Genomic DNA, 15,145 nt, shown 5'->3' on the forward strand with positions numbered 1-15,145 from the left:
TTATATAGGGCATTTTAATACATATTTTTTAAATTTAGAATGAAATTATATTGACTGAGAGTTTGTGGATTCAAAGAGAGAATTAACTTGCCTATTGGCACACACATATTGAGTTGGAATCATTCAAAGAAAAAGACAATGAAATGGGTCTAAGGGTTTCATAAGGGATGTATTATAAACAGGGCTTAAGCTAGAACTTTTAGCCATTTGTATCAGCTAGACCATCTTTGTATTTGTCATTGCAGATGGCATTTAATGATTGCTTCAGTTTGACCTACCCAGGCAACCCCCATCCAGGGGACTTGATTGAAGTGTTCCGTCCTGGCTATCAGCACTGGGCTTTGTACTTGGGTGATGGTTATGTTATCAACATAGCACCTATAGGTAAAGTTTGTTTACTCAGCTTCTGGGAGCTTTTGTAATAAGGAATTTCTTGTAATAAGGAATGAGGAATAAAATCAAAACAAAATGTAGAAAACAGAAAAATGAAGCTAATCTATGTTTAAGACCAAAATGTCATTGCAGGAATCATGTAGACCAATTTATGGTGATCAGTACATTAAACAAAACTCACAATAGGCTGGGAATGTGGTTTAGTGGTAGAGTGCTTGCTTAGCATGCATGAAGCCCTGGGTTTGCTTCCTTAGTACCACATAAACAGATAAAGCCAGAAGTAGTGCTGTGGCTCAAGTGGTAGAGTGTTAGCCTTGAGCAAAGAAGCTCAGGGACAGTGCCCGGGCCCTGAGTTCAGGCCCCAGAACTGGCAAATAATAATAATAATAGTAATAATTATAATAATAACCAGGTGGGGAAGATATGTGCCGCAAATGCCATTCAGTTTTTATGTTCTTATAGATCACATAGAAATACATTTAATTTGAATAACTATTGATGATGGCATAAAATGTGCTGAAAGCTCTTCTAGGCATAAGAGAACATATAGATATCTCCCTGCATGGTGGGACAATAATATAGTAGAGAGAACAAGAAGAAATTATAGAAGTTAGATGTAAAAAGGGAGATTAGTGATATTTTAAAAAATACATCATTGGGATGAGAAGTACAGAAGACAGGAGATGGAGATGGTAGATGAAGTGATCAGAAAACTATTATGAGTATAAAAACTTAAAATGGATAAGAAAAGCAAGATCTATTCATGAACTTGTACAATTAATGTGAAAATTGCTAATACTAAAAGTAATCTCCAGATACAGTTCTAGCCACATCAAAATTTAAATTCCATTCTTTGCAGAAGTAGAAAATAAAATCCATTTTGAAATTTATACTAAAGCATTAAAGACCCTGTATAACCAAAGTTTTCCTGAGCAAAACAATGCTAGAGGTGTCATAATACTGGATTTCAAATTATACTTAGTAACAAGACAATACAGTGCTGGCACAAACACAAACATATAGACCAATGGAAGAGACTAGATGATCCAGAAAAAAAAAGTCTACAGCTAAAGAGATCTGATGGATCGAAAAAAGATACTTTAGAGAAAAGACAGTTTCTTCAACAAATGGTGTCTGGAAAGATGGATATCCACATATAGAGCACTAAAAGTAGATCACTAATTCTTACCCTGTTTGTAAAAAAAAAAAAAATCAACCCCAAATGGATCAAAGATCTTAATTCACTATATGCAACTTTGAAACTAATTCAAGAAACACAGGGAAAAAACTTGAAGATAAAGGCATAAATAATGACTTTGTGAAAAGAACTCCAATCACTTAGTCAATAAGAGCAAGAATTGACAAACATGGTTGTATCCAATTTTAAAATTCCTTAACATAAAATACAATTTTAACTAGAGTGAACAGACAGTCTACAGAAGGGGAAACAATCTGTGCCAACTATTATTCTGACAAAATATTAATAGCTAGAAAGTGTGAACATCTCAAAAAAAAATAAGCCAGATCCAGTGTATCACGCCTGTAAGCCTAGCTACTCAGGAGGCTGAGATCTGAGAATCACAGTTCAAAGCTAGCCCCCCTGCATGAAAGTCCGTGAAACTCTTAAAGCCAGAAGTGGAACTGTGATTCAACTGGTACAGAGCTACCCTTGAACAAAAATCTCAGAGACAGCATGCAAGCCCTGAGTTCAAGCTACAGGACCAGCACAAACAAAACAAAAAGCAGTGATGTATAAATGGCCAAATCAGTTGGACAATTTTGAAAAGAACAAATTCAAATGTCAAATAAATACATGAAGGAAATGCAAATCAAAACAGCATTGAAATTCAAACTCACATTAGTCCTAACTAATATCAATTATGAAGAAAACAACACAACAACAGATGCTGACAAAGATGTGATACACAAGGGACCCATATGTAAATTAGAAAAACAAGACCCCAACTTAACCGCCAGAGGACTGGCTTACCATGCAAATTCAGCACAGGAACTTGTTTCACATACTGAAATCTAGTTGAAAGAAGTGTGTGAAGTGTTCAGAATGAGTGCACCTTAGGTACTAAGGTGACCCTCCTACTAAGCCCTGAAATGTTGATTTTGGAGGATTCAAAGCAAAAAAGGTAAATAATATCCATACTGCATTAGAAACACAAGGACCTCTATAATGTTAATGAATAGGGAACTTAGAATATTCTCATTAAATTTGATCAATGAGAAAGTCATAAATTTTTAGAAAGGTTTTTGTGTCCTGTATTCTCATTCTTATAGTATTACTAATGCATTTACAGAATGAGTAATTATACCTGAAAAGATTGATTGTTACTTGATGGTATCAGAGGAGCAGAGCTAGTTCTTTGGATGATATTGGAGTCTCTGTCCCTTATTAACCAGAATTCTCCTTACAGATGGCATGCCTTCCTCATTTACTAGTGCCAAGTCTGTATTCCACACGAAGGCCCTGGTGAAGATGCAGCTCTTGAAAGATGTTGTGGGAAATGACACATACAGAATTAACAATAAATACGATGACATCTTACCCCCTCTCCCTGTGGATGAAGTCATTCAAAGGTCAGAGTTTGTTATTGGACAAGAGGTGGCATATAACTTCCTGTCCAACAACTGTGAGCATTTGGTGACTTTGCTTCGGTATGGAGAAGGAGTCTCAGAGCAAGTAAGTTTTCTTTAGGAGACACAAGTTTCTTACTTGTAGAAAAAGTTATTTGCTATCATTAGTTATTTGGTATTGTGAAGTTCCCAGTTCTTAAATGAAAAGAGCAACAAAACACTGAAAAATACAGGAAGTTGAGTTTCCCAAGATTAAAGAGCAAGTAAGTGGCTAAACAGAATGAGTGTTATAAATTTGGGGCTAGAAGAGACGAAGTAAATCAAGTCCATAGCTGTCTGTCAATCATTGTCTTCTGCTCTTTGAAAAGTTTCCTCATTACTCTACCTTACACAAGTTCCAATTAGTACTTTCGCCTCAGACACTGCAAAGAATGTGCCAAAAAGGATGCTGATCTTGGAGTAAGAGTTCATTTGCTGAAAATATCAATAGCCCTTTGTAGATTCTTTTCCAATCAGGAGGAGAGGCTAACTGATGATGCATCTGTGTGGGTTTGCAAATATTTTCTATTTCCTTGCCATGATAATTTTCAGTCATATATTGTGCTTTGGTATAGATCCTTGTTCATTGAATTTTGGATGCTTTTTAAGGGATTGACTTTGAAATATCTTAGAGTCTTGTAAGTTTCTACCACTGTTTTGTAGTATTACATTAATTCCCAGTGACCTGGGCTTATGTCAGTTATTCTTTCCCTATCTATATCCCAACCAAGTTCCATCACTGATGACTTAATGCAGAGGTTTATCAAGTCAATGAGACAATGAATATGTAAAATTATTAGAGAAAACCTTCTTTCTCCAAATACATTATGAAACTTCATTTTAAAATCAATACTAAAATAACTTCATAGTTACTCAACTCTGGAAGGTTGTTTTTAAAGGAGGCTAAAAACTCAATAATAGCATAGGAATCTATGAATATACTGACAACTCAAAATGTATCCAAGGCTTCCTATATGTTGGGGTGGTAGATCAGTTACACCTACTCCTGAGAAATGAGATGTGAGTCCTCTCATGAAAAAAGCTGGCAAAAGAGCTAAGCACTGGTGGCTCATGCCTATAATCCTAGGTACTGAGGTGGCTGAGATCTGAGGATTGTGGTTGGTTCAAAGCCAGCCAGAGAAGAAAAGTCCCTGTGAAACCCTTCTCTTCAATTAACCACTCAAAATCTGGAAGTAGAGCTGTGGCTCAAGGGGTAGAGTGCTAGCCTTGAGCACAAAGAGGCTCAGGGATAGTACCCAGGCCCTGAGTTCAAGCCCCACAACTTGACCAAGAAAAAAAAGAAAAAGCTTGCAAAAGTAGGAAATAGAACATAATGGAACGGTATATTTATGTTTATTTTTATTTTCATTAGGAAATAATTCAATTGGAAATTCATTCACATTAGGAAATAGATTAACACAATGAATTTCTATTTACATATAATAAGAAATGTGAGCTAGAAAACAAGCTGCTCACAGACTCATCCTCACCTCTGCATTGGAAATGGGTGGTATGTTAGGAAATGGGCTCCATGCTTCTTCACTAATGACAAAACTGTTCTCTAAATTCACAAGTAGTTTTTGTTTATTGGCTAAATATTTTTGCATATGGGGGAGCCATTGGTCAAAGAGTATAAATTTCAGTTACACAACATGAATTCATATGGAGATCTAGTGTACAACGTAGTACCTGCAATTAACATTACTGTTTTATACTTAAATTTTTGTCAAGAGGGTAGATCTTAGATTAGATCCTCTTACCAGTAAACAAATAAAATAAAATGAAAACATCAACATCAAGAATAGAACTCAACAAAGGTAATAGGAGGAAACTTTTGGGGGTAATGAATAAGTATGTGGTATTACTTATATTGATGATTTCTTATTTGGATGTATGTTTACATCCAAATACATCAGGTTTATGTACTAAATATCTAGCTTTTTGAAACAATCATACCTAGATAAAGTGAAATGCAGTTAAATTGTCCAGGTAGGGTGATTTATCCTTCTAGTCTCAGCTACTCAGCAAGAGGAGATCAGAAGAACTGCTGTTGGAGGACAGCTTAGGCAAAAAGTTAGCAAGACCTCAGCTCAACAAAAAAGCTGAGCTGAGCACAAACCTGCAATTTCACGTATGACAATCCCATAAGTATGACAATCACTATCCAGTCCAGCCTGAGTAAAAATGATAATAACTGACGTGGTATGTAGAGTGCCTGCCTAGCAAGTGCAGGGCTCATCTTCAAACTGCAGTGTCACTAAAATAAATAGCAATTAAATTCTACGAACGTTCAAAGATTGCATCTATCGGCTTTGACTCTAATTTGGAACCCATCTTCTTTCCACATTTATATCAATATTTATGTTCCATGAAAAAGAAAGTATTCCTCTTCACCCTATAAGCATAGCCTCTTCCACCCTCAATATCTTCTGTGCTCTACCTTTAAATATTCACCTTCCTTTTGCCTCAGATCCCAGGAAACCACTCATTCCTTTTTAGCTTGTTTCTATACTTAAAAGTATATCTGAAAAAGATGGGCACGACCTTTAGTAAGCCCATGCAAGCCAACACAAATACACTCAGACTTTGCTGCAGTGCACCGGGGGTGTCACTGTTCAGGAAAGAGACACTGGCTAACCCCTGCAGTCATTTGGAAGCCTGCCAAACAGTACCTGTGTGCAGTCACTCTAGAAACACCTCGTGTTTCACTGGGCATGCGCAGATGGCAGAGTGAGGCTGTTCAGTGGCCCACAAATAGAAAGGCTCACAGAGGCAGGCGGAGTCAAACTGACAACTTTATTATTCTAAGTAAGACACAAAATAAATGCTTTGGTGCATGTTAGTTCACGAAGAACATCCTGAGGTGTTAAAATCTATGGGTCAGATGGTCCTAGATGGAGTGTTGTCTTCTAGAAAAATGAGTAATTGTCTATTCCCCATGAGGAAACAGAAATGAGGAAGGCAGCACTGTGTTGTTGGTAAACTCAGTGGTGGAATCCTGTGGGCTGGTCAGAGACTGTGCTCAAATATGAACAGGGTCATATTTATAAAATGATTTCTTTGTTGCTTTGTATGTCCCTCCCCCATGGTATAACCCCTGCTTTCATTGTATTTGATGTTGGTATAATTTGTGGAGGGGAAGGGCAAAAATAAACTTTAAATAGGGATACAGGTGGACCCATTGCAACAATGAGATGTACAAGTCATTATGTTGAAAAACGACTTTACAACTTTGGTGGGGGGGAATGGGAAGGGATGGGAAGGGGAAACAAAGGAGGAGGCAACAATGCTTGATAAGAAATGTACTCATTACCTTGCCCATGTAATTGTAACCCCTCTGTAGGGTATTTTTACAATAAAAAAATTAAAAAACGCAAATATGACCAGGGTCAGCTTTCTGGCTGTTAGACTAGTCTTCTGTCATCTAGCAAAAATGTTTTACTTTGTTTGAAGACCTTGATTCTTAATTCTCAGACAGTAAATGTCATTCTAAGAATATGTGATGACACTGAAGAGTCCAAATGTGACCTTTCGGTCCTAAAATTGCATTCAGATGCATGTGGATAGAAGGCAGTATTAGTTAAGTGCCAGGGAAACCATGAATATTCATTAGTCCCTCATGATGATGATTAATACCCTTAAATTTGGCAGTGTCTGGACTCCTTTATGGACAATTGAGCTTGAGAGTGGCTTATTTGGTCTGTATGAGAAATTAATTTGACATGATAGTTAATATTATTATTGACTTTTCTTGAAGTGTGTTTATCAGAACAGAAATTATATCTAACAAAATAAGAGCCTGGGGCTGGGAAGGTGGCTCAGTGATTCAGTGCTTGCCTTGTATCCATGAGGCTCTGGGTTCAATTCCTCAGCACCACATAAGCAAAAAGAAAAAAGCCAGAAGTGGTGCTGTGGCTCAAGTGGTAGAGCGCTAGCCTTGAGCTGAAGAGCTGAGGGACAGTGCCCAGGCCCAGAGTTCAGGCCCCACAACCGACAAAAAAAAAAAAAAGGAAGCTTGTAGGTTCTTAGCTCAGTTCACAGCACTGATCTGTTTGACTAATAGAACTCGTTTAGTCAGGAAATGTGCACATGAGCACATGTGGCCACAGAACTTATCCCTAAACATCCTGGTTGGCCTGACTTTGGACAAATCACTTACTACCTTCCATGTTTTGCAGAACGGCAGTAGCACTTCCTTTCTCACCTGTGCACCTGTCAGTGTTCTCCATGTATAGGGACTGTATAACTATATGGGTTCATCTAATATCTTTGGCCTAATTATAAAGCTTGTAGTTTTATTTCTTCATCTTCATACAGAATTTTGCCTTGGCATGTTCATTGTACATTAAAACAGGCCTTCAGTGTGAAAAATCCTAATAGAACTTTACTTGGGACATTGACATATCTTTAGCTAAAAGATGCATTTTCTATTTCTTGTTTTCTTTCAGGCCAACCGAGCAAAAAGTATCCTTGGACTAGTGACAGCTGCTGTTGGTGCCTTCTCCTCTCTGGGCTTGTTTCCAATGAGACGAACAAAATTCTATTAACAAATTACTGAAGAGATATTGGAACTGAAAGAATACACAAGAAAGAGTAAAAGATTTCCTGGGATGAGTACTTATTTTCAGTTCCTCAGCATTGTTCCAAATTTTGATGATGGATAGCCAGTTCCTTAATAAATTACTTACTGACATTATCTTCTCATTGAGCCAATGAAGTATATTCTTCTCCTCCTAGCATAGATTTTTCTTAAAATCTATGGCAGCTTAAACAAAAAGCAGTAGCCTTCCAAGTGAGACTGCAAAGGATCTTAACAAAACCAATGGCATATTTTCTTTTACTATAAATGCTGTTTTCCTTTTCCCTAAGGATAGCTATTTTACTGGAGAGATAGAGAACCAATTATATGGTTTTGAAAGGAATGTTAAGAGCCCAAATTGTTACGGTTGACATTAAATTCATATGCCTTTTCTTGTACAATATGAAACTAAGAAATTAAGTATTTGGGGTAGGCAGCTTAAAGAACTCTGAATGGCAAAACCATTTGAGAATATACCCTTAACTTTTCTGCGCCTGTTTATGTGCTGGAAGGCAGGAAGAGGATGGAAGACACTATTTTAGAGTTTTCCTTTATGTGTGCCAAAAATTGGGACTTGAACTCGGGGCCTGGAACACTGTCCCTGAGCCACAGCTCCATTTCTGGATTTTGGGGTGGGTGATTAATTGGAAACAAGAGTTTCACAGACTTTCCTGCCCAGGCTGGCTTTAAACCATAATCTTCATATCCCAGCACCTTAGCTGGGATTTCCAGGCAGGAGCCTGTAATCAAACTACTTTTAAATACCACTGCAGTAGATTCCTTGGTGGCAGCAGATAAAGCAAGGTAGGATGCAGGTCACTAGGTTAAGGCTCAACTGGACTTTGTAACTTCATTCCATACACCACACATCCAGCCTGGCATCCTCCCTGGAACAACATACAACATTCCTGTCAATGGGGTAGGAGGGTGCATGGTGGTGGTAGTGGTGGTTGACAGCGAGATGAGTGAACTAGAATATGGTAAAAAAAAATTACCAACTATAAAACTCAACACATACATGTCTTAGGCCTATTAAGCTAATTTAGACTTTTATTCCAGGGCTATAAATACTCAACAAACTAAATTGCAGGGTTAAGAGTAACTGTAATAGCCCAGTGCTGGTGGCTCTCACCTTAATCTTAGCTACTCAGAAGACTGAGATCTGAAGATTATAGTTTAAAGCCAGGCAGAAAAGTCGGTGAGACTCTTATCTCCAATTAACCAGCAAAAAGGCTAGAAGTGGAGCTGTGGCTAAAGTGATAGAGCACTAGCCTTGAGTTTTGAAAAAGCAAAGGGACAGCACCCAGGCCATGAATTCAAACCCCAGCACCTACACCAAAAATCAAAACAATAATAATAGAAGGGTTCCTATGCCAGTCTGCAAAGCTTTCATTTCTCTTCCCTCCTTTCTCCTTAACCAGCGCCTTCCTTTCTTATGACACTCACTCTGTCTCTAGATAACCCCCAGACCATCTTCTTGCCAAACCCATCTTCTGTGGAGGTATGAAGTTTAAAAGTATCCTTTCACTTTCATTCCAAATTCAGATCTTTGTGGGATTTTTTTATGTTCTAATCCCAAGTAATCATCAACTAATGAACAGTTTTCTAGAATTGTCAGATTAAGTTAAAACTAGAAGTAGCTTGGCTTTTTTGTTTGTTTTTGATTAAAGATGTTTACAGAGCGTAACTCTTAACCCAGAGCAAGAGACTTGGCTTTGGCAGAGGTAGAGCACTGGCCAGTGAGAGTAACTGGAACTTGGAACCTTTAGACAGAAGCTTCTAGAAAATTCTGGGTGTCTCCACTCCAGAAAGCAGTCCTTATTGTACTGGGTAGTATCAGAATTACACTTTTGGACTTTTGGATTCATTTTCTCATAGCAATTGTGTTTGAGCATCAGTGGTTTTTACCCTGAAAAACTGAGCTCAGAAACTTAGTCATCAGTTCTCCATAGAAACAACCACTCAGGCGGTAGTGCAGCCCGGACTGCCCATTTGCCAGGTGTTCTTTAAATTGTTATTTAATTTTTGTCAGTTATGAGGCCTGAACACAGAGCCTCAGTACTGTTCCTGAGCATTATCATTCAAGTCTATCACTGTATGACGTTTAGCCACAGTGTCTCTTCCAGTTTTCTGTTAGTTACTTGGAGATAATAGGCTCATGGACTTTTTTACCTGGGTTGGCTTTGAACCATGATTCTCAGATCTCAGCCTCCTAAGTAAGATTACAGGTGTGAGCCACTGGCACCTGACTTGTCAGGTACTTTGTTATCAAAATGTTTTACCAACATTTTGAAACCTTCCTTTTAGCAATCAGTCATGGAGCTCATCTTTATCATGTTCCCAAAAATAAATGTGAAATAAAGACCTATCAGCCACCAGATATCTGATAAGTTGTTGGTAAAACTGGAATTAATAAAGGCCAAACCTTCATTGAATAAGGGATTTTTAAATACCTTATGGAATTTAAATATCACATTGTATCACTTGAATCTTTTTCACTCTAAAAGTCAAACTAGTGGATGCAAATGTCAGCTCAAGGAAATCTGGCTACCGTACTTTTAAGAGTGATAAACATGTTTATAATTGTAACCCCTCTGTACAGTATTTTCACAATAAAAAATAAAATTAAATTAAAAAAACTAAAAAAAGAGTGATAAACATTTTTAATCATAAGCTGAAAATATCCCCCCCTTTTTTTTGTCAGTCTTGGGACCAGAACTCTGGGCCTGGGCTCTGTCCTTCAGCTCTTCAGCTCAAGAATAGCGCTCTACCACTTGAGCCACAGCACCACTTTTTCTGCTTATGTGGTGCTGAGGAATCGAACCCAGGGCCCCATGGATGCAAGGCAAGCACTCTACCACTGAGCCACCTTCCCAGCCTCTGAAAATATCTTTCTAAAGCCTTTTTATCTTGTTATCAGGAGCCACTAAATTAGGCACATTTTGAAAGAGCTGTGAACACAAGAAAAGGTTAAAAGGCCAACAAAATGTAAGAGGGTTTGTTTTCATAGGAATAAAACTTACAATGTTTATGACCTCAATTACTAAAATACTGAAAACATTTTTCCATTCTGAAGACTTCAGAACTATCAATTAAATGCTATCTTACACAGAATCCACTCCTCATAGATAGGCACATATTTGATACTCATGGAATTGACTAGTCTCCTAGGCTTTCTGGAAATCGCAAGGTAATTTTAAATGTTCACCCAAATGAATTTCCTCTCAACTTCACAATACACAGTAAAGCTGTAGTGTGCAGAATTTATTCATAAATAATGTACCTTTGTCTGGTCTTTAATGCACATATAAGGTGATTCAGATAATTACGATGAAAATACAGTGTTGAGATACAAGTCTGTCTTAAAACATGAGATTTGCCATGTGTAGTTATAAACATTATGGGTTCCTTCTCTAGGGACTCTTTTTCTTTGGCAGTACAGGGTTTTGAACTTGCTATAATGACACTATACCACTTGAATCATGTCTCCAGGCCTGCTTTCTTGCTGTTTATTCTGGTGTTAGAATCTAGGAAACTTTTTCTGCAATGGATGGCATTGAACTGAGATCCTGTAGACCTTAACCTTTTGAGGAGCTAGATTATAAGCATGATCCACTAGTTCTCAGCTGCTTAGGATTTTTTTCTGTTTTCCTCTTTTTTAAAAGACAAGCAAGGTTGTGTTTGGGCAGATCTTTGGAATAGAACTGAATGTTTTCATGAGTTGGAAATAAACAAGAAATAAAGGTGTGATGCTTTTTAAAGTACAAAGCACATTTAAAGTTTATTATTTTTATAGTATACTTAGGACCTTCTAGGTAACTGACCCCCAGACAGTGTATTTTGGGAATTGCCAGATTTTGATGGTTTGCTCAGGTACTAGCTTTGCCCATGCCAACAACATATTTAATTACCACAAACCTCTGCAATTCCCCATTTCCACACAACTCTGCTTCACTATACAGTTAGGGTTGAATTTTCTGAAGCTACTTCATATTTCTTTATTAAAACCATATGAAAAAAAGAAGAAGAAAGGAATTTAGTGACCTTGGAAAAAATACAAACATAAACATGCCTCTCAAGTGAATGTAAGACTTAAGTAAGCTTGTAATAAGTGTATAACTTTCAAAGACCAAATGTTTGTTTCACTTTCCTTTCTCTTACTAAGGTTCATGCTTCTAATTTCATTACCATGACAGATATCCTGAAATAACACAGTATGAATGCAGTTCATTATTATTATTAAAAATAATAGTCCAAGAATGCATTTTTCTCTGGATAGTAAAGGATGTGATCAAAGATAAATGTAAGGTCAGAATGTAAGGTCAGAATGTTGAGAAATTGCACTTAGAATGCTGGGATGGGGAGAGAAATATAAAGACACACATACTGTTTTCACCTTTCCACATGCAATGGGAAGATGTCACTGTTACACATGCATAATGACAATTCTGATCACAGCCTGGTCCAAAAATGCTGCTCTGTGGTTTGCCCTCTCAATTTGACTTTCCCTTCGGGAGCCTGTTCAGGGTCTTCATAGCCTCTGTTGATATAGAGCCCATTTTTGCCATCATCTGAATATGTCCTGTTGGTGGGAGGCCAGGTAGGGTCAGCTGCCAACTTTCTTTGCCAGATCCTATATTGACTTTTAGAGTAGAATCCAAATTCTTTCTTGATCAACAGCCAGAGCTCTCGATTTTGAAGGACAGCATCCTGGAAAATCAAGTGGGGAAAAGCAAAGCATTGTGCAAGTCTTCTAGCCACCAGGTGGCTCAACGTGGCCTGCATCATCAGGCACCATTGCTGCAAACTCAGCTACATCTCCCCATTTCTTCCCTTCAAGAGCTGTAGCTGAGAGATCTGCTGAAAACTTACAGCCTTTTGTCTATACTGACTTCTTGGTCATATCCTAGCTAGTGGCTTACCTAGAATTTTTTGAGTGACAATGATAAAATGATATACAATAATCTACTAAATATCAAGAAAAGAAAACTTGGTCTGGGAATGTGGCTTACTGGTAGAGTGTTTGCCTAGCATGCATGAAGCCCTAGGCTCAATTCCTCAGTACCACATTAACAGAAAAAAGTAGGAAGTGGCACTCTGGCTAAGTGCTACCCTTGAGCAAAAGAAGCTCAGCAACAAGTCCTGAGTTCAAGCCCCAAGACTGGGGGAAAGAAAGAGAGAAAAAGAAAGGAAAGAAAGGAGGAAGGAAGGAAGGAAGGAAAGAAGGAAGGAAGGAAGGAAGGAGAGAAAATGAAAGAGAAAATAAAAGGAAAGAGGGAAAAGAAAAGATTTATCACTTGTGCTATTTGCCATGTGCCCCATATAAGGTACCAAATATTAATGCTTGTTGAATGAATGAATGACCTCCAGCAATGTGATAATTTTTGTTTTATATTTTTTGAGTTCTCTTTTCTCTTTGTTCACATAATCATGCAATTTTTACACATTTATAATAGGAGCCAGGCATGGTGGCACTTGCCTGTAGTCCCAGCTACTCAAGAAGTAGAGGAAGGAGGATGGTAGAGGTAGAAGGATGGCAGACTGAAGCTAGCCTGCTCAAAAGCAGTGAGACTCTGTAAAAAGCAAACTGAAGGCAAATGACTGTGCTTTGGTATAGGTAGCAGAGTGTATGCCTTACAAATGTGAAGCCCTGAATTCAGTCCCAGTACTACCAAAAAAATAATAGAATTAGTCCAAATTTGTACTCCACTAAATTTTCTGCTATACACAATTTTTATGTAATTATAATTCTTACATTTTTGTTTTATTGCAATAAGAATATAGCCACAATCTTCTTAATAATTAGCTTTAATTCTATATAATTGCTATATAAGTGTTTAAATACAATGTTTAAATTTTACATTTTGCCACGGTAAGTAATAATATGCTGAAAATACATGTAGATTTCTTTCAGTCTCCTTTTAGGTTACGTTTTTAAAATATAGTCTCAAAATTGAATTCCTATACTAAAAGCTTTGAGAAATGTTATACTAATTGCCCCTTTAAATATATCTATAGATATAGAGATATATACCTATTTATATATAGAGATGGACAGAGATAGATAGATAGGTAGATAACAACTACATATGGTTGATCCCTTTATGCAAGGTAAAATTCATTGCATGATTTTTTTTGCCTTTCTCTTTTAAAACCTGCATCTGAACCTTTTGCTGAGTGGATAATTTGCTGACACTGAGTAGAAGAGAAGTTCTAGACGGGATGCTCTACGAGGGCTGAGATTGATGAGAATGGACAGTGGTATCTTTGTCCCTTCTCTCTTGATTAAGGAAGGCCTCCTAAGCTTGCTCTTCACTCTAAAAGGTCTCATTGAATTTTAGAGCCACAAGATCACCTGGCCTTGCCTTTTCTAAACTATTGGGAACATTAGAGAAGTCTTAACAAAATGGTTTCATGTGAGGCCCAGTGAGAACCAACTCAGGACCATTTCTCAATAGCCTCCAAAATGTTTTGAATCCTTGTCCAAAGAGAACATGGATACTTAAAAAACAAAATACTTTAGTAACTACCATATGTAAAGATCAAAGTAGTTCTCTAAAACGGAGTATCTGTTGGAAATGTCACACCCTTCATTTGTTGACAAACAAATGAATATTTGTTTTCCCCTAGAAAAAATATTTTGCCCAGGAAAATATTCAGAAAAATATACGGAATTTACCTCTACAAAGAAGGCCACGCAGAAGTGGGTCAGGGATGCCACCAAAATGGAAACTCTCCATGAAGTTATGGTGGGGATGAACTTTGAAAAAGAAATGAAATCATTACCCATTGCAACAATGAGAAGTACAAGTTGTCATGTTGAAAACGAACTTTACAACTTTGGTGGGGGGGGGGGAAGGATGGTTGGGTGTGGGGGTGAGGGAGGCTGGGAAGGGATGTGAAGGGTAAACAAAGGAGGAGGCTGCAATGCTTGATAAGAAATGTACTCATTATCTTGCCCATGTAATTGTAACCCCTCTGTACAGTATGTTCACAAAAAATTTAAAAAAAGAAATGAAATGATTAGATATTGCGTATCTTCTACTTTAAAAAGCACATAGTCACCATCTTACATTGTCTTACGTACTTGTAATAACTGAGCTTGGAGGGTTAGCATTACTTTCTCTCTTTTCCAGCTGATTAGATGGAAGGTCAGTGACGCCCAAACACTGACTCAAAGCCAATAATCAAGGGCAGAGCCAGAACCCAACTGAGAGCTGACTCACTGGGCTGTGCCCTCCCTGGCTTGATAGCATCTATCTAGCAAGCTCACCTCAGGGGACAGTGGTATGATGGAGGACAGCCTGACTCACTTTCATCTGAGATGCAGGGAAGCTGGTGTAAGACTAAACCATTCATCTACTAATTGTCTTGCTTCTGATTCTCCCAAAGAAAAATCCACCTGGAGTTCATTTTATCAGTTAAATTATAGTAAAAGTAAAGTTAGGGCAGAAGAGCAAGTTTACTTTGAGTGAAAATGTTTTGAGCAAATAGTATTCCTGATCCTGAATTCAATGGCTTTATGAAAAAAAAGCCATTTGTATTTTT

The 15,145-nt window shown here is 37.6% G+C and overlaps 2 protein-coding genes across 2 annotated transcripts in view; one reads left to right on the forward strand and one right to left on the reverse strand.

Annotated features, from left to right (window-relative positions):
• The first annotated feature begins 245 nt into the window (after positions 1–245).
• On the forward strand, positions 246–7,565 carry Hrasls (HRAS-like suppressor). Its single transcript, XM_013019407.1, has 3 exons — positions 246–384; positions 2,820–3,085; positions 7,467–7,565. Exons 1-3 carry the CDS (start codon positions 246–248, stop codon positions 7,563–7,565), a joined length of 504 nt encoding a protein of 167 aa, XP_012874861.1.
• A 4,484-nt stretch (positions 7,566–12,049) lies between these two features.
• The window catches only part of Atp13a5 (ATPase type 13A5), an 81,939-nt gene continuing 78,843 nt past the window's right edge, over positions 12,050–15,145 (reverse strand). The window contains exons 29-30 of the mRNA XM_013019303.1: positions 14,277–14,357; positions 12,050–12,307 (exon numbers count right to left, since the gene is read on the reverse strand). Of these exons, the coding sequence (XP_012874757.1) occupies positions 12,050–12,307; positions 14,277–14,357 (339 nt within the window). The remainder of the gene's footprint in view (positions 12,308–14,276; positions 14,358–15,145) is intronic.

The sequence above is a fragment of the Dipodomys ordii genome, unplaced genomic scaffold (assembly GCF_000151885.1).
Source record: "Dipodomys ordii isolate 6190 unplaced genomic scaffold, Dord_2.0 Scaffold45, whole genome shotgun sequence".
NCBI lineage: Eukaryota > Metazoa > Chordata > Mammalia > Rodentia > Heteromyidae > Dipodomys > Dipodomys ordii.